The 26,243-nt window shown below is 44.6% G+C and overlaps 1 protein-coding gene across 1 annotated transcript; it reads right to left on the reverse strand.

The window, feature by feature from the left end:
- Nucleotides 1-1,420: 1,420 nt before the first annotated feature.
- Nucleotides 1,421-25,947, reverse strand: LOC137304987 (macrophage mannose receptor 1-like). The gene is made up of 11 exons (XM_067973760.1): nt 25,923-25,947; nt 23,523-23,891; nt 19,198-19,269; nt 16,798-17,166; nt 12,469-12,540; nt 11,695-11,766; nt 9,294-9,662; nt 4,962-5,033; nt 4,188-4,259; nt 1,787-2,155; nt 1,421-1,560 (listed from the first exon to the last, which is right to left on the reverse strand). Exons 1-11 carry the CDS (start codon nt 25,945-25,947, stop codon nt 1,421-1,423), a joined length of 2,001 nt encoding a protein of 666 aa, XP_067829861.1.
- Between the last annotated feature and the right edge of the window lie 296 nt (nt 25,948-26,243).

Raw genomic sequence — 26,243 nt, forward strand, 5'->3', positions numbered from 1 at the left:
TGCTTCGGATGCCCTTCCTTTGTCTTTGTGGGAATGTTCTAGTCTGTGCCTGAACCATCCCCTCTTTGAAGGCCTCCCATTGCTCATTTACTGTTGTGATCGCTGTTTCCCAAATGCTCCCCCTTTGGAACATGCTCCACTTGCCCCACCTCATTCACAAGAACTAGATCCAGCACTGCTTCCTTCTTTGTTGGGCTGGAAATGCACTGATCAAGAAAGTTCTCTTGTACACATTTCAGGAATTCAACACCTCCTTGCCCTATACACTGTTATATTGGGATAATTAAAGTCCCCATTACTGTAAAATTGTTGCATCTTTCTGCAATTTGCCTGCAAATTTGCTCCTCTATCTCCTTCCCACTATTTGGTGGCCTATAGAATACACCCAGCAGTGTAATAGCGTGTGTATTGTTCCTTAATTCGAACCAAATAGATTCCTCAAGCACTTCATCCTTTCTAGTGCTGTAACGGTATCTGTGATCAATACTGCCACCACACCCTCCTCATTTTTTCCCTTCCCTATCTCTCCTGAATACATTGTGGCCAGGAATATTCAGTGCCCATCGCTCCCCTTGTTTTAGCCAGGACTCTGCTATTGCCACTGCATCATCATCCCTTGTGGCAATTTATGCCTGCAGCTCACCAATCGTATTTGCCACACTCTACACCCATCTTAGTCTGCGTCACATTTCCGCCCCTGTCTGATCCCTCCTATTTCTGAACTACTCTTTATTCTAATACTGTTTGTCTCTCCCAGTCCTGGTGCCCATCCACCTGCCAAATTACTTTAAACCCTCCCCCACAGCACTAGTTATCCTCCCCGCGAGGACCTTGGTCCCAGCTCTTTTGAGGAGCAACCCGTCCATCTCGAACAGGTCCCTCCTGCCCCACAATTGGTCCCAATGCCCCAGGTATCTGAAGCCGTCCCTCCTGTACCATTGCTCCAGCTATGCATTTACCTGTCTTATCCTGCTATTCCTAGACTCACTAGCACGTGGCACTGGGAATAATCCAGAGATTACTGCTTTGAGATCTAGCTTTATAACTTCCTGTCTCATCATTTTGGTTAAAAGTGTACCTACTTACATTTAGATGCATATATATATATATGTCTCTTGTATGTTTTTAGTTTAGTATCTCCTTATTCCTATTATATATTTATTATTTATGTATACCAGATTTCGACTTAATGTAATTCGGATCCCTTTAATGTTGGTATCCTCTACTTAGGTCATTTTAATTTTATCCCCTTCGAAATAATTAATTGCTCTGATTATTTATATATTTACTTCTTTACTGTTGCCCCTTGGTTTAAATTTATTAGCAGCTCCTTCCTCCTTGGCATCGAATTCCCACTTTCACCAAATTCCCCTCGTCACTCTGTCTAGCAGATTCACCCAACTCTCACCGAGCTCTGTGCTCAAGAGACAGGAGCTCCGTTGGGATTTCCTTTGAGTCCGAAGAACCCCAATTCTGGGATCTTTTGTCGATCCGAGTGAAACTGATACATTCCCGGGAAAGCAGCAGAAGCAAAGTGCGTATCCAGTGAGAAAAAGGGAACTGAAATCCCGGAAAGTATACGTGACCATTAGGAAAATTCAATTGAGAATGGGGAACCTATCTCTGATCTTCACAGATACAGAATGCGATGAGGTGAGACCCACCATCGCACTCATTTACATTAAGGTTGCCCTGGCGGAAATGACATAAACCATTATTATATCTCTCTCCTCCCCCAACAGAGAAAAGTAACACTTCCTGGCGTTAACTCAACAAACAGGATTACCTGTGTAACAGATGAAGAGCAATCGGAAATAGCACTCAATGTTAAACCATTGATCTTGCTTTATATAAACACAGACAGGAGAGGTGATGTTAAAGTCCTTTGGGTACCAAGGTGCCCATTGAGTATAATTGATTCTCTCCCCTGTCGTCCACTTCCATCCATCAGAGGACTGTTCGTCGTTGTAAAGTCCGATCCAATACCATTCGTCTGGCTCCAACAGGGAAGCAATGACCTTCTCCTCCTCTGGACTCCGAATGCTGATGAGATCGATGTAGTTACTCTGGCAATAGTCCCGGGCGTCAGTCCAATTTTTTATCTCTTGGATCAAGTGATACTCTCTCCCTGAGAGTTTCGTGACCTGGGACAGACCTTGAATGGTGAGTTTTTAAAAAAAATCAATTAATCTTTTACCAGAAGGACATCGTCGTAAAATTAGAGCGAGGTCACCAAAGAGAGAAATCAGGAAGCATTTCTTCACACAAAGGGGAGTGGAAATCTGGAACTCTCTCCCCCGAAAAGCTTTTGAGGCTGGGGGTCAATTGAAAATTTCAAAACTGAGATTGATGGATTTTTGTTAGGCAAAGGGTATTAAGGGTTACGGAACCAAGGCGGGTAGATGGAGCTAAGATACAGATCAGCCATAATCTAATTGAATGGGGGGAATAGGCTCGAGGGGCTGAATGGCCTCCTCCTGTTCCTATGTAGAAGAAAGAACAATACGTAAACTATCGTTTTTTTTCCCCTCTCGCTATGGGTCATTCACGCTGCTTCTCCAAATCCTTCCCTCCCCCGATCCGACCTGTTATTGGTTTTACTGGAGCTTCCTGATCCAATTTTCCCCAAAAACCACCCGCGCCCGTCCCCTGGAACAACGCGGCTGAGACGGGAGCAGGGATCGATTGTGTGTCCAGCCACATCCACCTCTTTAGCCATTCTAGGGTTCACTGACGGGTTAAACAGCTGAAATCTGAAGGGAAAACAGCGAGCTCGCCTTGAGCCAAGAGGGACAAGGAACACCATCGACGGATAAAATGCCCAGGTATTCAGACACAACCAAGAGCTCAGTTGGGATTTCTTTCAAGTCTGAAGAACCCCAATTCTGGAATCCTTTGTTCTACGATATCTATCCGAGTGAAACAGACGCATTCCCGGGAAAGCAGCAGACGCAAAGTGTCCAGAAAGGCTGGAAATCTCTGAGAATACCAGCGGGCATTATGAAAGCCCATTTTAAAAGGGGCTCCCTCCGTAGACTGCATACACAGGATGCATAGAATTACATAGAATAAATAGAGTCTACAGCACAGAAACAGGCCATTCAGCCCAATTGATCCATGCTTCACACAAGCCTTCTCCCACCCCTCTTCATCTAACCCTATCCGTCTATTACTTCCTCCCTCATGTGTTTATCGAGCTTCCCTTAAATGCATCTATGCTATTCGCCTCGACTACTCCTTGTGGTGGCGAGTTCCACATTCTCACCTCTCTCTGGGTGAAGGAGTTCCTCCTGTATTCCCTATTGGATTTATGAGTGACTATCTTATATTTATGACGTCGAGTTCTGGTCTCCCCCACAAGTGGAAACATCTTCTCTCCGTCTACCCTATCAGACCCCTTCGATGCGATGCGATGAGGTTCAACGTGTCACCGGCGATATGGTGACATTAAAGTTCTCATGGCAGAAATTACGTCGGCCTTTCTTCTCCTAGCAAACCCCCCGGCCCCCGCTCCGAGCAGAGTGAAATAATCCTCCCTCTCCCTGACATATAATCAATATACCCGGCGTGACAAATGAAGGGCAATGGGAAATCGCACTGAATGCCAAGCCACTCATCCTGATCTACGCAAACGCAGACAGCAGAGGTGGAGTTTACCGCAACGGCCAGTTTGCATAACTGAATTTGTCTCCGTTTGCCCACTTCCATCAGGACAACTTCCTCATTGTAAAGCCCGATCCATTTCCAGTCCCCTTGGTCGAGGAGGGAACAAACGATCTGCTCCTCCTTTGGACCCCGTACACTGACGGGATCGGTGTAATTACTCCGGCTCATAATCTGGGGTTTCAGTCCAAGTTGTCTCCTGATTAATCATGTGGTTCCCTCTCTCTCATCGGTTCGAATGGTCAAGAGAAGACCTTAAAAAACGATGTTAAGATCGCTCGATGAATTTGACAGCTCAAAAAAATCGCTGCAAATTTTAAGGTGGTAGAGTTTCTGAAGATGACGATGCTTTTATCAGTGCAATCCAGCGTAAAAAATCGTGGAAGATCACGGGACAAACAAGTGCAATTTGCAGCAGAAACACTACCCCATGCTTTCAATTTGGAAAGCCTGGAAAATATTTTGACCCCCAGAAGAATGCATTCTTGACATGGAGCGTTGCAAAGATTGGGTCTTGTTTTTACCTGATTCCGACGGGTTAGCGGGCATTGTAATCGAGTCTTCTGGCTCAGCGCCAATTGATGGTCGCAGCAGTTCTGTTGAAATAGGGAGAGTTTTTACAGGCAGATATATTTCATTCTTTCACATTTTGCTTAAACTACTGAGAATTATATCGAATTTACAGCACAGAAACAGGCCATTCGGCCCGACTGCTCCATGTTCCACATGAACCTCCGATCACCCCTATTCATCTCACCCTATCAGCATCTCCCTCATTGTTTATCCAGCTTCCCCTTAAACGCATTTGTGCTATTCGCCTCAACTACTCCTTGTGATGGCGAGTTCCACATTCTCACCACTCTCTGGGTAAATAAGTTTCTCCTGAATTCCCTATTGGATTTATCAGTGACTATCTTATATTTATGATGCCGAGTTTTGGTCTCCCCCACAAGTGGAAACATCTTCTCAACGTCCACCCTATCAGACCCCTTCGATGCGATGCGATGAGGTTCAACGTGTTACTGGTGATATGGTGACATTAAAGTTCTCATGGCAGAAATTAGGTTGGCCTTTCATCTCCTCCCAAACCCCCCACCCCCCCGGCAGAGTAAAATAATCCTCGCCCTCCCTGACATATAATCAATATACCCGACGTAACAAATGAAGGGCAATGGGAAATCGCACTCAATGCAAAGCAGAAACTCAACTTTCAATTTGGAAAACCTGGAAAATATTTTGACCCCCAGAAGAATGCATTCTTGACATGGAGCATTGCAAAGATTGGGTCTTGTTTTTACCTGATTCCGACAGGTTAGCGGACATTGTAATCAAGTCTTCTGGCTCAGTGGCAATTGATGGTCGCAGCACTTCTGTTGAAATAAGGAGAGTTTTTACAGGCCACCATATTTCGTTCTTTCGCATCTTGCTTACATTACATAGAATTTACAGCACAGAAACAGGCCATTCGGCCCAACTGGCCCATGCTGCGTACAAGCCTCCTCCCACCCCTAATCATTGAACACTATCAGCATATCCTTCTATTCCTTTCTCCATCATGTACCTATCCAGCTTCCCCTTAAAGCTTCCCTATCTGTGCTATTCACCTCAACTACTCCGAGTTCCACATTCTCACCACTATCTGGGTGTGGAAGTTTCTCCTGAATTCCCGATTGGATTTATTAGTGACTATCTTATTTTTATGGCCCCGAGTGCTGGTCTCCCCCACAAGTGGAAAATCTTTCGCGACATCTATCCTATCGAATCTTAAAGACCTCTATCAAGCCATCCCTCCGCCTTCTCTTTATTATAGAAAAGAGCCCCAGCCTGTTCAGTCTTTCCTGAAAATTATAACCTCTCAGAATCAAAGAATGATACAGCACAGAAGGAGGCCATTTAGCCCATCGTGCCTGTGCCAGTTCTTTGAAAGAGCTATCCAATCGATCCCAACCCCCTGCCCTTTCCCCATAGCACTGCACATTTTTCCACTTCAAGTATTTATCCGATTCCCTTTCAGGCAGTGCATTCCCGGTTATAACAACTCACTGCGTAAAAATTATTTCTTCATGTCGCCTCTTGTTCTTTTGCCAATTATCTTAAATCTGTGTCCTCTGGTTACTGACCCTTCTGCCACTGGAAACAGTTTCTCCTTATTTACTCTATCAAAACCTTTCATGGTTTTCAACACCTCTATCAAATCTCCTCTTAACCTTCTCTGCTCTGAGGAGAACAACCCCAGATTCTCCAGTCTCTCCACGTAACTGAGGTCTTTCATCCCTGATACCATTCTAGTAAATCTTCTCTGCATCGTCTTCAAGGCCTTGACATCCTTCCTAAATGGTGGTGCCCAGAATTGGATCCAATACTCCATCTGGGGCCTAACCAGTGTTTCATAAAGGTTTATCATCACTTCCTTGCTTTTGTACTCCATGCCTCTATTAATAAAGCCCAGGATCCCATATGCCGATTAAACAGCCTTCTCAGCCTTGTCCTGCCAACTTCAAAGATTTGTGCACGTACACCCCCAGGTCTCTCTGTTCCTGCACCCCCTTTAAAATTGTACCATTTAGTTTATATTGCCCCTCCGCATTCTTCCTATCAAAATGCATCACTTCATACTTCTCTGCGTTAAATTTAATTTACCACATGTCTGCCCATTTCACCAGTCTGTTTATGTCCTCCTGAAGTCTGTTACTATCCTTCTCACTGTTTACTGCATTTCCAAGTTTCGTCTCATCTGCAAACTTTGAAATTATGCCCTGTGCACCCAAGTCCAAGACATTAATAGATATCAAAAACAGCAGTGGTCCCAACACTGACCCCTGGGGAACACCACTGTCTACTTCCCTCCACTCTGAAAAACAACCGTTCACCACTACTCTCTGCTTTCTGTCCCTTCGTCAATTTTGTATCCATGCTGCCGCTGTCCCATTTATCCCATGGGCTTCAATTTTGCCACCAAGTCTATTATGTGGTACTTTATCAATTGCCTTTTGAAAGTCCATACACACAACATCAACCGCACTACCCACATCCACCATCTCCATTACTTCATCAAAGAACTCAATCAAGTTAGTCAAACATGATTTGCCTTTAACAAATCCATGCTGGCTTTCATTTATTAACCCATATTTTTCCAAGTTCCAATTAATTTTGTCCCGGATTATTGTCTCCAAAAGTTTCCCCACCACCAACAATAGGCTGACTGCCCTCTAGTTGCCAGGTTTATCCCTCTCCCCTTGTTTGAACAGGGGTGTAACATTTGCAGTCCTCCAGTCCTCTGGCACCATTCCCAGATCTAAGAGGGATTGGAAGATTGTGGCCAGAGCCTCCACAATTTCCACCCTTACTTCCCTCAGCAACCGAGGATGCATCCCATCCTTACTGGGTGACTTGTCTACGTTGAGCACTGCCAATCTTTTTATTACCTCCTCTTGATCTATTTTTATCCTATCCAATATCTCTACCACCTCCTCCTTTACTGTGACATTGGCAGCATCCCCTTCTCTAGTGAAGTCTGATGCTAAGTGTTCATTTATTACCTCAGCCATACCCTCTGCCTCGACAAGCAAATTTCTTTTTTGGTCCATAATTGGCCCCATCCTTCCTTTGACTACCTTTTTACTATTTATATGTTTATAAAAGACTTTTGGATTGCCTTTTCTGTTAGCCACTAATCTATTCTCAAACTCTCTCTTTGTCCCTCTGATTTCCCCTTTCAGTTCTCCCCCGTACTTTTTGTATTTAGCTTGGTTGTCCACTGAATTATGAACCCGACATTTATCTTAAGCCTCCATTATCTGTTTCATTTTAATCTCTCTATCTTTAGTCATCGAGGGAGCTCCAGCTTCGGATGCACTGCCTTTCTCTCTTGTGGGAATGTTTTAGGCTGAGACTGAACTATCCCCTCTTTGAAGGCCTCCCATTGCTCATTTACTGTTGTGATCGCTGTTTCCCAAATGCTCCCCCTTTGGAACATGCTCCACTTGCCCCACTTCATTCACAAGAACTAGATCCAGCACTGCTTCCTTCTTTGTTGGGCTGGAAATGCACTGATCAAGAAAGTTCTCTTGTGCACATTTCAGGAATTCAACACCTCCTTGCCCTGTACACCGTTATATTGGGATAATTAAAGTCCCCATTGCTGTAAAAGTTTTGCATCTTTCTGCAATTTGCCTCCAAATTTGTTCCTCTATCTCCTTCCCACTATTTGGTGGCCTATGGAATACACCCAGCAGTGTAATAGCGTGTGTATTGTTCCTTAATTCTAACCAAATAGATTCCTCAAGCACATTATCCCTTTCTAGTGCTGTAACGGTATCTGTGATCAATACTGCCACCACACCCCCCTCATTTTTTCCCTTCCCTATCTCTCCTGAATACATTGTGGCCAGGAATATTCAGTGCCCATCGCTCCCCTTGTTTGAGCCAGGACTCCGCTATTGCCACTGAATCATCATCCCTTGTGGCGATTTATGCCTGCAGCTCACCAATCGTATTTGCCACACTCTAAACCCATCTTAGTCTGCCTCGCATTTCCCCCCCTGTCTGATCCCTCCTATTTCTGAACTACTCTTTATTCTAATACTGTTTGTCTCTCCCAGTCCTGGTGCCCATCCACCTGCCAAATTACTTTAAACCCTCCCCCACAGCACTAGTTATCCTCCCCGCGAGCACCTTGATCCCAGCTCTCTTGAGGAGCAACCCGTCCATCTCGAACAGGTCCCTCCTGCCCCAAAATTGGTCCCAATGCCCCAGGTATCTGAAGCCGTCCCTCCTGTACCATTGCTCCAGCTATGCATTTACCTGTCTTATCCTGCTATTCCTAGACTCACTAGCACGTGGCACTGGGAGTAATCCAGAGATTACTACTTTGAGATCCAGCTTTATAACTTCCTGTCTCATCATTTTGGTTAAAAGTGTACCTACTTACATTTAGATGCATATATATATATATGTCTCTTATATGTTTTTAGTTTAGTATCTCCTTATTCCTATTATATATTTATTATTTATGTATACCAGATTTCGACTTAATGTAATTCGGATCCCTTTAATGTTGGTATCCTCTACTTAGGTCATTTTAATTTTATCCCCTTCGAAATAATTAATTGCTCTGATTATTTATATATTTACTTCTTTACTGTTGCCCCTTGGTTTAAATTTATTAGCAGCTCCTTCCCCCTTGGCACCGAATTCCCACTTTCACCAAATTCCCCTCGTCACTCTGTCTAGCAGATTCACCCAACTCTCACCGAGGTCTGTGCTCAAGAGACAGGAGCTCCGTTGGGATTTCCTTTGAGTCCGAAGAACCCCAATTCTGGGATCTTTTGTCGATGCGAGTGAAACTGATACATTCCCGGGAAAGCAGCAGAAGCAAAGTGCTTATCCAGTGAGAAAAAGGGAACTGAATTCTCGGAAAGTGTACGTGACCATTAGGAAAATTCAATTGAGAATGGGGAACCTATCTCTGATCTTCCCAGATACAGAATGCGATGAGGTGAGACCCACCATCGCACTCATTTACATTAAGGTTGTCCTGGCGGAAATGACATAAACCACTATTATATCTCTCTCCTCCCCCAACAGAGAAAAGTAACACTTCCTGGCGTTAACTCAACAAACAGGATTACCTGTGTAACAGATGAAGAGCAATCGGAAATAGCACTCAATGTTAAACCATTGATCTTGCTTCATATAAACACAGACAGGAGGGGTGATGTTAAAGTCCTTTGGGTACAAAGGTGCCCAGTGAGTATAATTGATTCTCTCCCCTGTCGTCCACTTCCATCCATCAGAGGACTGTTCGTCGTTGTAAAGTCCGATCCAATACCATTCGTCTGGCTCCAACAGGGAAGCAATGACCTTCTCCTCCTCTGGACTCCGAATGCTGATCAGATCGATGTAGTTACTCTGGCAATAGTCCCGGGCGTCAGTCCAATTTTTTATCTCTTGGATCAAGTGATACTCTCTCCCTGAGAGTTTCGTGACCTGGGACAGACCTTGAATGGTGAGTGTAAAAAAAAAATCAATTAATCTTTTACCAGAAGGACATCGTCGTAAAATTAGAACTAGGCCATCAAAGAGAGAAATCAGGAAGCATTTCTTCACACAAAGGGGAGTGGAAATCTGGAACTCTCTCCCCCAAAAAGCTTTTGAGGCTGGGGGTCAATTGAAAATTTCAAAACTGAGATTGATGGATTTTTGTTAGGCAAAGGGTATTAAGGGTTACGGAACCAAGGCGGGTAGATGGAGCTAAGATACAGATCAGGCATAATCTAATTGAATGGGGGGAATAGGCTCGAGGGGCTGAATGGCCTCCTCCTGTTCCTATGTAGAAGAAAGAACAATACGTAAACTATCGTTTTTTTTCCCCTCTCGCTATGGGTCATTCACGCTGCTTCTCCAAATCCTTCCCTCCCCCGATCCGACCTGTTATTGGTTTTACTGGAGCTTCCTGATCCAATTTTCCCCAAAAACCACCCGCGCCCGTCCCCTGGAACAACGCGGCTGAGACGGGAGCAGGGATCGATTGTGTGTCCAGCCACATCCACCTCTTTAGCCATTCTAGGGTTCACTGACGGGTTAAACAGCTGAAATCTGAAGGGAAAACAGCGAGCTCGCCTTGAGCCAAGAGGGACAAGGAACACCATCGACGGATAAAATGCCCAGGTATTCAGACACAACCAAGAGCTCAGTTGGGATTTCTTTCAAGTCTGAAGAACCCCAATTCTGGAATCCTTTGTTCTACGATATCTATCCGAGTGAAACAGACGCATTCCCGGGAAAGCAGCAGACGCAAAGTGTCCAGAAAGGCTGGAAATCTCTGAGAATACCAGCGGGCATTAAGAAAGCCCATTTTAAAAGGGGCTCCATCTGTAGACTGCATACGCAGGATGCATAGAATTACATAGAATAAATAGAGTCTACAGCACAGAAACAGGCCATTCAGCCCAATTGATCCATGCTTCACACAAGCCTTCTCCCACCCCTCTTCATCTAACCCTATCAGTCTATTACTTCCTCCCTCATGTGTTTATCGAGCTTCCCTTAAATGCATCTATGCTATTCGCCTCGACGACTCCTTGTGGTGGTGAGTTCCGCATTCTCACCTCTCTCTGGGTGAAGGAGTTCCTCCTGAATTCCCTATTGGATTTATGAGTGACTATCTTATATTTATGACGTCGAGTTCTGGTCTCCCCCACAAGTGGAAACATCTTCTCTCCGTCTACCCTATCAGACCCCTTCGATGCGATGCGATGAGGTTCAACGTGTCACCGGCGATATGGTGACATTAAAGTTCTCATGGCAGAAATTACGTCGGCCTTTCTTCTCCTAGCAAACCCCCCGGCCCCCGCTCCGAGCAGAGTGAAATAATCCTCCCTCTCCCTGACATATAATCAATATACCCGGCGTGACAAATGAAGGGCATTGGGAAATCGCACTGAATGCCAAGCCACTCATCCTGATCTACGCAAACGCAGACAGCAGAGGTGGAGTTTACCGCAACGGCCAGTTTGCATAACTGAATTTGTCTCCGTTTGCCCACTTCCATCAGGACAACTTCCTCATTGTAAAGCCCGATCCATTTCCAGTCCCCTTGGTCGAGGAGGGAACAAACGACCTGCTCCTCCTTTGGACCCCGTACACTGACGGGATCGGTGTAATTACTCCGGCTCATAATCTGGGGTTTCAGTCCAAGTTGTCTCCTGATTAATCATGTGGTTCCCTCTCTCTCATCGGTTCGAATGGTCAAGAGAAGACCTTAAAAAACGATGTTAAGATCGCTCGATGAATTTGACAGCTCAAAAAAATCGCTGCAAATTTTAAGGTGGTAGAGTTTCTGAAGATGACGATGCTTTTATCAGTGCAATCCAGCGTAAAAAATCGTGGAAGATCACGGGACAAACAAGTGCAATTTGCAGCAGAAACACTACCCCATGCTTTCAATTTGGAAAGCCTGGAAAATATTTTGACCCCCAGAAGAATGCATTCTTGACATGGAGCGTTGCAAAGATTGGGTCTTGTTTTTACCTGATTCCGACGGGTTAGCGGGCATTGTAATCGAGTCTTCTGGCTCAGCGCCAATTGATGGTCGCAGCAGTTCTGTTGAAATAGGGAGAGTTTTTACAGGCAGATATATTTCATTCTTTCACATTTTGCTTAAACTACTGAGAATTATATCGAATTTACAGCACAGAAACAGGCCATTCGGCCCGACTGCTCCATGTTCCACATGAACCTCCGATCACCCCTATTCATCTCACCCTATCAGCATCTCCCTCATTGTTTATCCAGCTTCCCCTTAAACGCATTTGTGCTATTCGCCTCAACTACTCCTTGTGATGGCGAGTTCCACATTCTCACCACTCTCTGGGTAAATAAGTTTCTCCTGAATTCCCTATTGGATTTATCAGTGACTATCTTATATTTATGACGCCGAGTTTTGGTCTCCCCCACAAGTGGAAACATCTTCTCAACGTCCACCCTATCAGACCCCTTCGATGCGATGCGATGAGGTTCAACGTGTTACTGGTGATATGGTGACATTAAAGTTCTCATGGCAGAAATTAGGTTGGCCTTTCATCTCCTCCCAAACCCCCCACCCCCCCGGCAGAGTAAAATAATCCTCGCCCTCCCTGACATATAATCAATATACCCGACGTAACAAATGAAGGGCAATGGGAAATCGCACTCAATGCAAAGCAGAAACTCAACTTTCAATTTGGAAAACCTGGAAAATATTTTGACCCCCAGAAGAATGCATTCTTGACATGGAGCGTTGCAAAGATTGGGTCTTGTTTTTACCTGATTCCGACAGGTTAGCGGACATTGTAATCAAGTCTTCTGGCTCAGTGGCAATTGATGGTCGCAGCACTTCTGTTGAAATAAGGAGAGTTTTTACAGGCCACCATATTTCGTTCTTTCGCATCTTGCTTACATTACATAGAATTTACAGCACAGAAACAGGCCATTTGGCCCAACATATCCCGTGCTGCGTACAAGCCTCCTCCCACCCCTAATCATCGAACACTATCAGCATATCCTTCTATTCCTTTCTCCATCATGTACCTATCCAGCTTCCCCTTAAAGCTTCCCTATCTGTGCTATTCACCTCAACTACTCCGAGTTCCACATTCTCACCACTATCTGGGTGTAGAAGTTTCTCATGAATTCCCGATTGGATTTATTAGTGACTATCTTATTTTTATGGCCCCGAGTGCTGGTCTCCCCCACAAGTGGAAAATCTTTCGCGACATCTATCCTATCGAATCTTAAAGACCTCTATCAAGCCATCCCTCCGCCTTCTCTTTATTATAGAAAAGAGCCCCAGCCTGTTCAGTCTTTCCTGAAAATTATAACCTCTCAGAATCAAAGAATGATACAGCACAGAAGGAGGCCATTTAGCCCATCGTGCCTGTGCCAGTTCTTTGAAAGAGCTATCCAATCGATCCCAACCCCCTGCCCTTTCCCCATAGCACTGCACATTTTTCCACTTCAAGTATTTATCCGATTCCCTTTCAGGCAGTGCATTCCCGGTTATAACAACTCACTGCGTAAAAATTATTTCTTCATGTCGCCTCTCGTTCTTTTGCCAATTATCTTAAATCTGTGTCCTCTGGTTACTGACCCTTCTGCCACTGGAAACAGTTTCTCCTTATTTACTCTATCAAAACCTTTCATGGTTTTCAACACCTCTATCAAATCTCCTCTTAACCTTCTCTGCTCTGAGGAGAACAACCCCAGATTCTCCAGTCTCTCCACGTAACTGAGGTCTTTCATCCCTGATACCATTCTAGTAAATCTTCTCTGCATCGTCTTCAAGGCCTTGACATCCTTCCTAAATGGTGGTGCCCAGAATTGGATCCAATACTCCATCTGGGGCCTAACCAGTGTTTCATAAAGGTTTAGCATAACTTCCTTGCTTTTGTACTCCATGCCTCTATTAATAAAGCCCAGGATCCCATATGCCGATTAAACAGCCTTCTCAGCCTTGTCCTGCCAACTTCAAAGATTTGTGCACATACACCCCCAGGTCTCTCTGTTCCTGCACCCCCTTTAAAATTGTACCATTTACTTTATATTGCCCCTCCGCATTCTTCCTATCAAAATGCATCACTTCATACTTCTCTGCGTTAAATTTCATTTACCACATGTCTGCCCATTTCACCAGTCTGTTTATGTCCTCCTGAAGTCTGTTACTATCCTTCTCACTGTTTACTGCATTACCGAGTTTCGTCTCATCTGCAAACTTTGAAATTATACCCTAAGTGCCCAAGTCCAAGACATTAATAGATATCAAAAACAGCAGTGGTCCCAACACTGACCCCTGGGGAACACCACTGTCTACTTCCCTCCAGTCTGAAAAACAACCGTTCACCACTACTCTCTGCTTTCTGTCCCTTCGTCAATTTTGTATCCATGCTGCCGCTGTCCCATTAATCCCATGGGCTTCAATTTTGCCACCAATTCTATTATGTGGTACTTTATCAATTGCCTTTTGAAAGTCCATACACACAACATCAACCGCACTACCCACATCCACCATCTCCATTACTTCATCAAAGAACTCAATCAAGTTAGTCAAACATGATTTGCCTTTAACAAATCCATGCTGGCTTTCATTTATTAACCCATATTTTTCCAAGTTCCAATTAATTTTGTCCCGGATTATTGTCTCCAAAAGTTTCCCCACCACCAACAATAGGCTGACTGCCCTCTAGTTGCCAGGTTTATCCCTCTCCCCTTGTTTGAACAGGGGTGTAACATTTGCAGTCCTCCAGTCCTCTGGCACCATTCCCAGATCTAAGAGGGATTGGAAGATTGTGGCCAGAGCCTCCACAATTTCCACCCTTACTTCCCTCAGCAACCGAGGATGCATCCCATCCTTACTGGGTGACTTGTCTACTTTGAGCACTGCCAATCTTTTTATTACCTCCTCTTGATCTATTTTTATCCTATCCAATATCTCGACCACCTCCTCCTTTACTGTGACATTGGCAGCATCCCCTTCTCTAGTGAAGTCTGATGCTAAGTGTTCATTTATTACCTCAGCCATACCCTCTGCCTCGACAAGCAAATTTCTTTTTTGGTCCATAATTGGCCCCATCCTTCCTTTGACTACCTTTTTACTATTTATATGTTTATAAAAAACTTTTGGATTGCCTTTTCTGTTAGCCACTAATCTATTCTCAAACTCTCTCTTTGTCCCTCTGATTTCCCCTTTCAGTTCTCCCCCGTACTTTTTGTATTTAGCTTGGTTGTCCACTGAATTATGAACCCGACATTTATCTTAAGCCTCCATTATCTGTTTCATTTTAATCTCTCTATCTTTAGTCATCGAGGGAGCTCCAGCTTCGGATGCACTGCCTTTCTCTCTTGTGGGAATGTTTTAGGCTGAGACTGAATTATCCCCTCTTTGAAGGCCTCCCATTGCTCATTTACTGTTGTGATCGCTGTTTCCCAAATGCTCCCCCTTTGGAACATGCTCCACTTGCCCCACTTCATTCACAAGAACTAGATCCAGCACTGCTTCCTTCTTTGTTGGGCTGGAAATGCACTGATCAAGAAAGTTCTCTTGTACACATTTCAGGAATTCAACACCTCCTTGCCCTGTACACCGTTATATTGGGATAATTAAAGTCCCCATTGCTGTAAAAGTTTTGCATCTTTCTGCAATTTGCCTCCAAATTTGTTCCTCTATCTCCTTCCCACTATTTGGTGGCCTATGGAATACACCCAGCAGTGTAATAGCGTGTGTATTGTTCCTTAATTCTAACCAAATAGATTCCTCAAGCACATTATCCCTTTCTAGTGCTGTAACGGCATCTGTGATCAATACTGCCACCACACCCCCCTCATTTTTTCCCTTCCCTATCTCTCCTGAATACATTGTGGCCAGGAATATTCAGTGCCCATCGCTCCCCTTGTTTGAGCCAGGACTCCGCTATTGCCACTGAATCATCATCCCTTGTGGCGATTTATGCCTGCAGCTCACCAATCGTATTTGCCACACTCTAAACCCATCTTAGTCTGCCTCGCATTTCCCCCCCTGTCTGATCCCTCCTCTTTCTGAACTACTCTTTATTCTCATACTGTTTGTCTCTCCCAGTCCTGGTGCCCATCCACCTGCCAAATTACTTTAAACCCTCCCCCACAGCACTAGTTATCCTCCCCGCGAGCACCTTGATCCCAGCTCTCTTGAGGAGCAACCCGTCCATCTCGAACAGGTCCCTCCTGCCCCAAAATTGGTCCCAATGCCCCAGGTATCTGAAGCCGTCCCTCCTGTACCATTGCTCCAGCTATGCATTTACCTGTCTTATCCTGCTATTCCTAGACTCACTAGCACGTGGCACTGGGAGTAATCCAGAGATTACTACTTTGAGATTCTGCTTTATAACTTCCTGTCTCATCATTTTGGTTAAAAGTGTACCTACTTACATTTAGATGCATATATATATGTCTCTTATATGTTTTTAGTTTAGTATCTCCTTATTCCTATTATATATTTATTATTTATGTATACCAGATTTCGACTTAATCTAATTCGGATCCCTTTAATGTTGGTATCCTCTACTTAGGTCATTTTAATTTTATCCCCTTCGAAATAATTAATTGCTCTGATTATTTATATATTTACTTCTTTACTGTTGCCCCTTGGTTTAAATTTCTTAGCAGCTCCTTCCCCCTTGGCACCGAATTCCCACTTTCACCAAATTCCCCTCGTCACTCTGTCTAGCAGATTCACCCAACTCTCACCGAGGTCTGTGCTCAAGAGACAGGAGCTCCGTTGGGATTTCCTTTGAGTCCGAAGAACCCCAATTCTGGGATCTTTTGTCGATGCGAGTGAAACTGATACATTCCCGGGAAAGCAGCAGAAGCAAAGTGCTTATCCAGTGAGAAAAAGGGAACTGAATTCTCGGAAAGTGTACGTGACCATTAGGAAAATTCAATTGAGAATGGGGAACCTATCTCTGATCTTCCCAGATACAGAATGCGATGAGGTGAGACCCACCATCGCACTCATTTACATTAAGGTTGTCCTGGCGGAAATGACATAAACCACTATTATATCTCTCTCCTCCCCCAACAGAGAAAAGTAACACTTCCTGGCGTTAACTCAACAAACAGGATTACCTGTGTAACAGATGAAGAGCAATCGGAAATAGCACTCAATGTTAAACCATTGATCTTGCTTCATATAAACACAGACAGGAGGGGTGATGTTAAAGTCCTTTGGGTACAAAGGTGCCCAGTGAGTATAATTGATTCTCTCCCCTGTCGTCCACTTCCATCCATCAGAGGACTGTTCGTCGTTGTAAAGTCCGATCCAATACCATTCGTCTGGCTCCAACAGGGAAGCAATGACCTTCTCCTCCTCTGGACTCCGAATGCTGATCAGATCGATGTAGTTACTCTGGCAATAGTCCCGGGCGTCAGTCCAATTTTTTATCTCTTGGATCAAGTGATACTCTCTCCCTGAGAGTTTCGTGACCTGGGACAGACCTTGAATGGTGAGTGTAAAAAAAAAATCAATTAATCTTTTACCAGAAGGACATCGTCGTAAAATTAGAACTAGGCCATCAAAGAGAGAAATCAGGAAGCATTTCTTCACACAAAGGGGAGTGGAAATCTGGAACTCTCTCCCCCAAAAAGCTTTTGAGGCTGGGGGTCAATTGAAAATTTCAAAACTGAGATTGATGGATTTTTGTTAGGCAAAGGGTATTAAGGGTTACGGAACCAAGGCGGGTAGATGGAGCTAAGATACAGATCAGGCATAATCTAATTGAATGGGGGGAATAGGCTCGAGGGGCTGAATGGCCTCCTCCTGTTCCTATGTAGAAGAAAGAACAATACGTAAACTATCATTTTTTTTCCCCTCTCGCTATGGGTCATTCACGCTGCTTCTCCAAATCCTTCCCTCCCCCGATCCGACCTGTTATTGGTTTTACTGGAGCTTCCTGATCCAATTTTCCCCAAAAACCACCCGCACCCGTCCCCTGGAACAACGCGGCTGAGACGGGAGCAGGGATCGATTGTGTGTCCAGCCACATCCACCTCTTTAGCCATTCTAGGGTTCACTGACGGGTTAAACAGCTGAAATCTGAAGGGAAAACAGCGAGCTCGCCTTGAGCCAAGAGGGACAAGGAACACCATCGACGGATAAAATGCCCAGGTATTCAGACACAACCAAGAGCTCAGTTGGGATTTCTTTCAAGTCTGAAGAACCCCAATTCTGGAATCCTTTGTTCTACGATATCTATCCGAGTGAAACAGACGCATTCCCGGGAAAGCAGCAGACGCAAAGTGTCCAGAAAGGCTGGAAATCTCTGAGAATACCAGCGGGCATTAAGAAAGCCCATTTTAAAAGGGGCTCCATCTGTAGACTGCATACGCAGGATGCATAGAATTACATAGAATAAATAGAGTCTACAGCACAGAAACAGGCCATTCAGCCCAATTGATCCATGCTTCACACAAGCCTTCTCCCACCCCTCTTCATCTAACCCTATCAGTCTATTACTTCCTCCCTCATGTGTTTATCGAGCTTCCCTTAAATGCATCTATGCTATTCGCCTCGACTACTCCTTGTGGTGGTGAGTTCCGCATTCTCACCTCTCTCTGGGTGAAGGAGTTCCTCCTGAATTCCCTATTGGATTTATGAGTGACTATCTTATATTTATGACGTCGAGTTCTGGTCTCCCCCACAAGTGGAAACATCTTCTCTCCGTCTACCCTATCAGACCCCTTCGATGCGATGCGATGAGGTTCAACGTGTCACCGGCGATATGGTGACATTAAAGTTCTCATGGCAGAAATTACGTCGGCCTTTCTTCTCCTAGCAAACCCCCCGGCCCCCGCTCCGAGCAGAGTGAAATAATCCTCCCTCTCCCTGACATATAATCAATATACCCGGCGTGACAAATGAAGGGCATTGGGAAATCGCACTGAATGCCAAGCCACTCATCCTGATCTACGCAAACGCAGACAGCAGAGGTGGAGTTTACCGCAACGGCCAGTTTGCATAACTGAATTTGTCTCCGTTTGCCCACTTCCATCAGGACAACTTCCTCATTGTAAAGCCCGATCCATTTCCAGTCCCCTTGGTCGAGGAGGGAACAAACGATCTGCTCCTCCTTTGGACCCCGTACACTGATGGGATCGGTGTAATTAATCCGGCTCATAGTCTGGGGTTTCAGTCCAAGTTGTCTCCTGATTAATCATGTGGTTCCCTCTCTCTCATCGGTTCGAATGGTCAAGAGAAGACCTTAAAAACGATGTTAAGATCGCTCGATGAATTTGACAGCTCAAAAAAAATCGCTGCAAATTTTAAGGTGGTAGAGTTTCTGTAGATTACGATGGTTTTATAAGTGCAATCCAGCGTAAAAAATCGTGGAAGATCACGGGACAAACAAGTGCAATTTACAGCAGAAACTCTACCCCATGCCTTCAATTTGGAAAACCTGGAAAATAATTTGACCCCCAGAAGAATGCATTCTTGACATGGAGCGTTGCAAAGATTGGTCTTGTTTTTACCTGATTCCGACAGGTTAGCGGACATTGTAATCAAGTCTTCTCGCTCAGTGGCAATTGATGGTCGCAGCACTTCTGTTGAAATAAGGAGAGTTTTTACAGGCCACCATATTTCGTTCTTTCGCATCTTGCTTACATTACATAGAATTTACAGCACAGAAACAGGCCATTCGGCCCAACTGGCCCATGCTGCATACAAGCCTCCTCCCACCCCTAATCATCGAACACTATCAGCATATCCTTCTATTCCTTTCTCCATCATGTACCTATCCAGCTTCCCCTTTAAGCTTCCCTATCTGTGCTATTCACCTCAACTACTCCGAGTTCCACATTCTCACCACTATCTGGGTGTAGAAGTTTCTCCTGAATTCCCGATTGGATTTATTAGTGACTATCTTATATTTATGGCCCCGAGTGCTGGTCTCCCCCACAAGTGGAATAACTTTCGCTACATCTATCCTATCGAACCCCTTTCATAATCTTAAAGACCTCTATCAAGCCATCCCTCCGCCTTCTCTTTATTATAGAAAAGAGCCCCAGCCTGTTCAGTCTTTCCTGAAAATTATAACCTCTCAGAATCAAAGAATGATACAGCACAGAAGGAGGCCATTTGGCCCATCGTGCCTGTGCCAGTACTTTGAAAGAGCTATCCAATCGATCCCAACCCCCTGCCCTTTCCCCATAGCACTGCACATTTTTCCACTTCAAGTATTTATCCGATTCCCTTTCAGGCAGTGCATTCCCAGTCATAACAACTCACTGCGTAAAAATTATTTCTTCATGTCGCCTTTCGTTCTTTTGCCAATTATCTTAAATCTGACCCTTCTGCCACTGGAAACAGTTTCTCCTTATTACTCTATCAAAACCTTTCATGGTTTTCAACACCTCTTTCAAATCTCATCTTAACCTTCTCTGCTCAAAGGAGAACAATCCCAGATTCTCCAGTCTCTCCACGTAACTGAGGTCTTTCATCCCTGATACCATTCTAGTAAATCTTCTCTGCATCGTCTTCAAGGCCTTGACATCCTTCCTAAATGGTGGTGCCCAGAATTGGATCCAATACTCCACCTGGGGCCTAACCAGTGTTTCATAAAGGTTTAGCATAACTTCCTTGCTTTTGTACTCCATGCCTCTATTAATAAAGCCCAGGATCCCATATGCCTTTTTAACAGCCTTCTCAGCCTTGTCCTGCCAACTTCAAAGGTTTGTGCATGTACACCCCCAGGTCTCTCTGTTCCTGCACCCTCTTTAAAATTGTACCATTTACTTTATATTGCCCCTCCTCATTCTTCCTATCAAAATGCATCACTTCATACTTCTCTGCGTTAAATTTCATTTACCACATGTCTGCCCATTTCACCAGTCTGTTTATGTCCTCCTGAAGTCTGTTACTATCCTTCTCACTGTTTACTACATTTCCAAGTTTCATCTCATCTGCAAACTTTGAAATTATACCCTATGTGCCCAAGTCCAAGACATTAATAGATATCAAAAACAGCAGTGGTCCCAACACTGACCCCTGGGGAACACCACTGTCTACTTCCCTCCAGTCTGAAAAACAACCGTTCACCACTACTCTCTGCTTTCTGTCCCTTCGTCAATTTTGTATCCATGCTGCCGCTGTCCCTTTAATCCCATGGGCTTCAATTTTGCCACCAAGTCTATTATGTGGTACTTTAACAAATGCCTTTTGTAAGTCCATATACACAACATCAACCATACTACCCACATCAACCATCTCCATTACTTCATCAAAGAACTCAATCAAGTTAGTCAAACATGATTTGCCTTTAACAAATCCATGCTGGCTTTCATTTATTAACCCATATTTTTCCAAGTTCCAATTAATTTTGTCCCGGATTATTGTCTCCAAAAGTTTCCCCACCACCTTCATTAGGCTGACTGCCCTGCAGTTGCCAGGTTTATCCCTCTCCCCTTGTTTGAACAGGGGTGTAACATTTGCAGTCCTCCAGTCCTCTGGCACCATTCCCATATCTAAGAGGGATTGGAAGATTGTGGCCAGAGCCTCCACAATTTCCACCCTTACTTCCCTCAGCAACCGAGGATGCATCCCATCCGAACCGGGTGACTTGTCTACTTTGAGCACTGCCAATCTTTTTATGACCTCCTCTTGATCTATTTTTATCCTATCCAATATCTCGACCACCTCCTCCTTTACTGTGACATTGGCAGCATCCCCTTCTCCAGTGAAGTCTGATGCTAAGTGTTCATTTATTACCTCAGCCATACCCTCTGCCTCGACAAGCAAATTTCTTTTTTGGTCCATAATTGGCCCCATCCTTCCTTTGACTACCTTTTTACTATTTATATGTTTATAAAAGACTTTTGGTTTGACTTTTCTGTTCGCCGCTAATCTATTCTCAAACTCTCTCTTTGCCCCTCTGATTTTCCCTTTCAGTTCTCCCCCGTACTTTTTGTATTTAGCTTGGTTGTCTACTGAATTATGAACCCGACATTTATCTTATGCCTCCATTATCTGTTTCATTTTAATCTCCATATCTTTCGTCATCCAGGGAGCTCCTGCTTCGGATGCCCTTCCTTTCCCTCTTGTGGGAATGTTCTAGTCTGTGCCTGAACCATCCCCTCTTTGAAGGCCTCCCATTGCTCATTTACTGTTGTGATCGCTGTTTCCCAAATGCTCCCCCTTTGGAACATGCTCCACTTGCCCCACCTCATTCACAAGAACTAGATCCAGCACTGCTTCCTTCTTTGTTGGGCTGGAAATGCACTGATCAAGAAAGTTCTCTTGTACACATTTCAGGAATTCAACACCTCCTTGCCCTATACACTGTTATATTGGGATAATTAAAGTCCCCATTACTGTAAAATTGTTGCATCTTTCTGCAATTTGCCTGCAAATTTGCTCCTCTATCTCCTTCCCACTATTTGGTGGCCGAGAGAATACACCCAGCAGTGTAATAGCGTGTGTATTGTTCCTTAATTCGAACCAAATAGATTCCTCAAGCACTTCATCCCTTTCTAGTGCTGTAACGGTATCTGTGATCAATACTGCCACCTCACCCTTCTCATTTTTTCCGTTCCCTATCTCTCCTGAATACATTGTGGCCAGGAATATTCAGTGCCCATCGCTCCCCTTGTTTTAGCCAGGACTCCGCTATTGCCACTGAATCATCATCCCTTGTGGCGATTTATGCCTGCTGCTCACCAATCGTATTTGCCACACTCTACACCCATCTTAGTCTGCCTCACATTTCCCCCCCTGTCTGATCCCTCCTATTTCTGAACTACTCTTTATTCTAATACTGTTTGTCTCTCCCAGTCCTGGTGCCCATCCACCTGCCAAATTACTTTAAACCCTCCCCCACAGCACTAGTTATCCTCCCCGCGAGGACCTTGGTCCCAGCTCTTTTGAGGAGCAACCCGTCTATCTCGAACAGGTCACTCCTGCCCCAAAAATGGTCCCAATGCCCCAGGTATCTGAAGCCGTCCCTCCTGTACCATTGCTCCAGCTATGCATTTACCTGTCTTATCCTGCTATTCCTAGACTCACTAGCACGTGGCACTGGGAATAATCCAGAGATTACTGCTTTGAGATCCTGCTTTATAACTTCCTGTCTCATCATTTTGGTTAAAAGTGTACCTACTTACATTTAGATGCATATATATATGTCTCTTATATGTTTTTAGTTTAGTATCTCCTTATTCCTATTATATATTTATTATTTATGTATACCAGATTTCGACTTAATGTAATTCGGATCCCTTTAATGTTGGTATCCTCTACTTAGGTCATTTTAATATTATCCCCTTCGAAATAATTAATTGCTCTGATTATTTATATATTTACTTCTTTACTGTTGCCCCTTGGTTTAAATTTATCAGCAGCTCCTTCCCCATTGGCATCGAATTCCCACTTTCACCAAATTCCCCTCGTCACTCTCTGTCTAGCAGATTCACCCAACTCTCACCGAGCTCTGTGCTCAAGAGACAGGAGCTCCGTTGGGATTTCCTTTGAGTCCAAAGAACCCCAATTCTGGGATCTTTCGTCGATCCGAGTGAAACTGATACATTCCCGGGAAAGCAGCAGAAGCAAAGTGCGTATCCAGTGAGAAAAAGGGAACTGAAATCCCGGAAAGTATACGTGACCATTAGGAAAATTCAATTGAGAATGGGGAACCTATCTCTGATCTTCACAGATACAGAATGCGATGAGGTGAGACCCACCATCGCACTCATTTACATTAAGGTTGCCCTGGCGGAAAAGACATAAACCACTATTATATCTCTCTCCTCCCCCAACAGAGAAAAGTAACACTTCCTGGCGTTAACTCAACAAACAGGATTACCTGTGTAACAGATGAAGAGCAATCGGAAATAGCACTCAATGTTAAACCATTGATCTTTCTTTATATAAACACAGACAGGAGAGGTGATGTTAAAGTCCTTTGGATACCAAGGTGCCCATTGAGTATAATTGATTCTCTCCCCTGTCGTCCACTTCCATCCATCAGAGGACTGTTCGTCGTTGTAAAGTCCGATCCAATACCATTCGTCTGGCTCCAACAGGGAAGCAATGATCTTCTCCTCCTCTGGACTCCGAATGCTGATGAGATCGATGTAGTTACTCTGGCAATAGTCCCGGGCGTCAGTCCAATTTTTTATCTCTTGGATCAAGTGATACTCTCTCCCTGAGAGTTTCGCGACCTGGGACAGACCTTGAATGGTGAGTTTTAAAAAAAAATCAATTAATCTTTTACCAGAAGGACATCGTCGTAAAATTAGAGCGAGGTCACCAAAGAGAGAAATCAGGAAGCATTTCATCACACAAAGGGGAGTGGAAATCTGGAACTCTCTCCCCGAAAAAGCTTTTGAGGCTGGGGGTCAATTGAAAATTTCAAAACTGAGATTGATGGATTTTTGTTAGGCAAAGGGTATTAAGGGTTACGGAACCAAGGCGGGTAGATGGAGCTAAGATACAGATCAGCCATAATCTAATTGAATGGGGGGAATAGGCTCGAGGGGCTGAATGGCCTCCTCCTGTTCCTATGTAGAAGAAAGAACAATACGTAAACTATCGTTTTTTTTCCCCTCTCGCTATGGGTCATTCACGCTGCTTCTCCAAATCCTTCCCTCCCCCGATCCGACCTGTTATTGGTTTTACTGGAGCTTCCTGATCCAATTTTCCCCAAAAACCACCCGCGCCCGTCCCCTGGAACAACGCGGCTGAGACGGGAGCAGGGATCGATTGTGTGTCCAGCCACATCCACCTCTTTAGCCATTCTAGGGTTCACTGACGGGTTAAACAGCTGAAATCTGAAGGGAAAACAGCGAGCTCGCCTTGAGCCAAGAGGGACAAGGAACACCATCGACGGATAAAATGCCCAGGTATTCAGACACAACCAAGAGCTCAGTTGGGATTTCTTTCAAGTCTGAAGAACCCCAATTCTGGAATCCTTTGTTCTACGATATCTATCCGAGTGAAACAGATGCATTCCCGGGAAAGCAGCAGACGCAAAGTGTCCAGAAAGGCTGGAAATCTCTGAGAATACCAGCGGGCATTAAGAAAGCCCATTTTAAAAGGGGCTCCATCCGTAGACTGCTTACACAGGGTGCATAGATTTACATAGAATAAATAGAATCTACAGCACAGAAACAGGCCATTCAGCCCAATTGATCCATGCTTCACACAAGCCTTCTCCCACCCCTCTTCATCTAACCCTATCAGTCTATTACTTCCTCCCTCATGTGTTTATCGAGCTTCCCTTAAATGCATCTATGCTATTCGGCTCGACTACTCCTTGTGGTGGTGAGTTCCACATTCTCACCTCTCTCTGGGTGAAGGAGTTCCTCCGGAATTCCCTATTGGATTTATTAGTGACTATCTTATATTTATGACGTCGAGTTCTGGTCTCCCCCACAAGTGGAAACATCTTCTCTCCGTCTACCATATCAGACCCCTTCGATGCGATGCGATGAGGTTCAACGTGTCACCGGCGATATGGTGACATTAAAGTTCTCATGGCAGAAATTACGTCGGCCTTTCTTCTCCTAGCAAACCCCCGGCCCCCGCTCCGAGCAGAGTGAAATAATCCTCCCTCTCCCTGACATATAATCAATATACCCGGCGTGACAAATGAAGGGCATTGGGAAATCGCACTGAATGCCAAGCCACTCATCCTGATCTACGCAAACGCAGACAGCAGAGGTGGAGTTTACCGCAACGGCCAGTTTGCATAACTGAATTTGTCTCCGTTTGCCCACTTCCATCAGGACAACTTCCTCATTGTAAAGCCCGATCCATTTCCAGTCCCCTTGGTCGAGGAGGGAACAAACGACCTGCTCCTCCTTTGGACCCCGTACACTGACGGGATCGGTGTAATTACTCCGGCTAATAATCTGGGGTTTCAGTCCAAGTTGTCTCCTGATTAATCATGTGGTTCCCTCTCTCTCATCGGTTCGAATGGTCAAGAGAAGACCTTAAAAAACGATGTTAAGATCGCTCGATGAATTTGACAGCTCAAAAAAATCGCTGCAAATTTTAAGGTGGTAGAGTTTCTGTAGATTACGATGGTTTTATCAGTGCAATCCAGCGTAAAAAATCGTGGAAGATCACGGGACAAACAAGTGCAATTTGCAGCAGAAACACTACCCCATGCTTTCAATTTGGAAAGCCTGGAAAATATTTTGACCCCCAGAAGAATGCATTCTTGACATGGAGCGTTGCAAAGATTGGGTCTTGTTTTTACCTGATTCCGACGGGTTAGCGGGCATTGTAATCGAGTCTTCTGGCTCAGCGTCAATTGATGGTCGCAGCAGTTCTGTTGAAATAGGGAGAGTTTTTACAGGCAGATATATTTCATTCTTTCACATTTTGCTTAAACTGCTGAGAATTATATAGAATTTACAGCACAGAAACAGGCCATTCGGCCCGACTGCTCCATGTTCCACATGAACCTCCGATCACCCCTATTCATCTCACCCTATCAGCATCTCCCTCATTGTTTATCCAGCTTCCCCTTAAACGCATTTGTGCCATTCGCCTCAACTACTCCTTGTGATGGCGAGTT

This window comes from Heptranchias perlo, chromosome 39, assembly GCF_035084215.1.
Source record: "Heptranchias perlo isolate sHepPer1 chromosome 39, sHepPer1.hap1, whole genome shotgun sequence".
Taxonomy (NCBI): Eukaryota; Metazoa; Chordata; class Chondrichthyes; order Hexanchiformes; family Hexanchidae; genus Heptranchias; species Heptranchias perlo.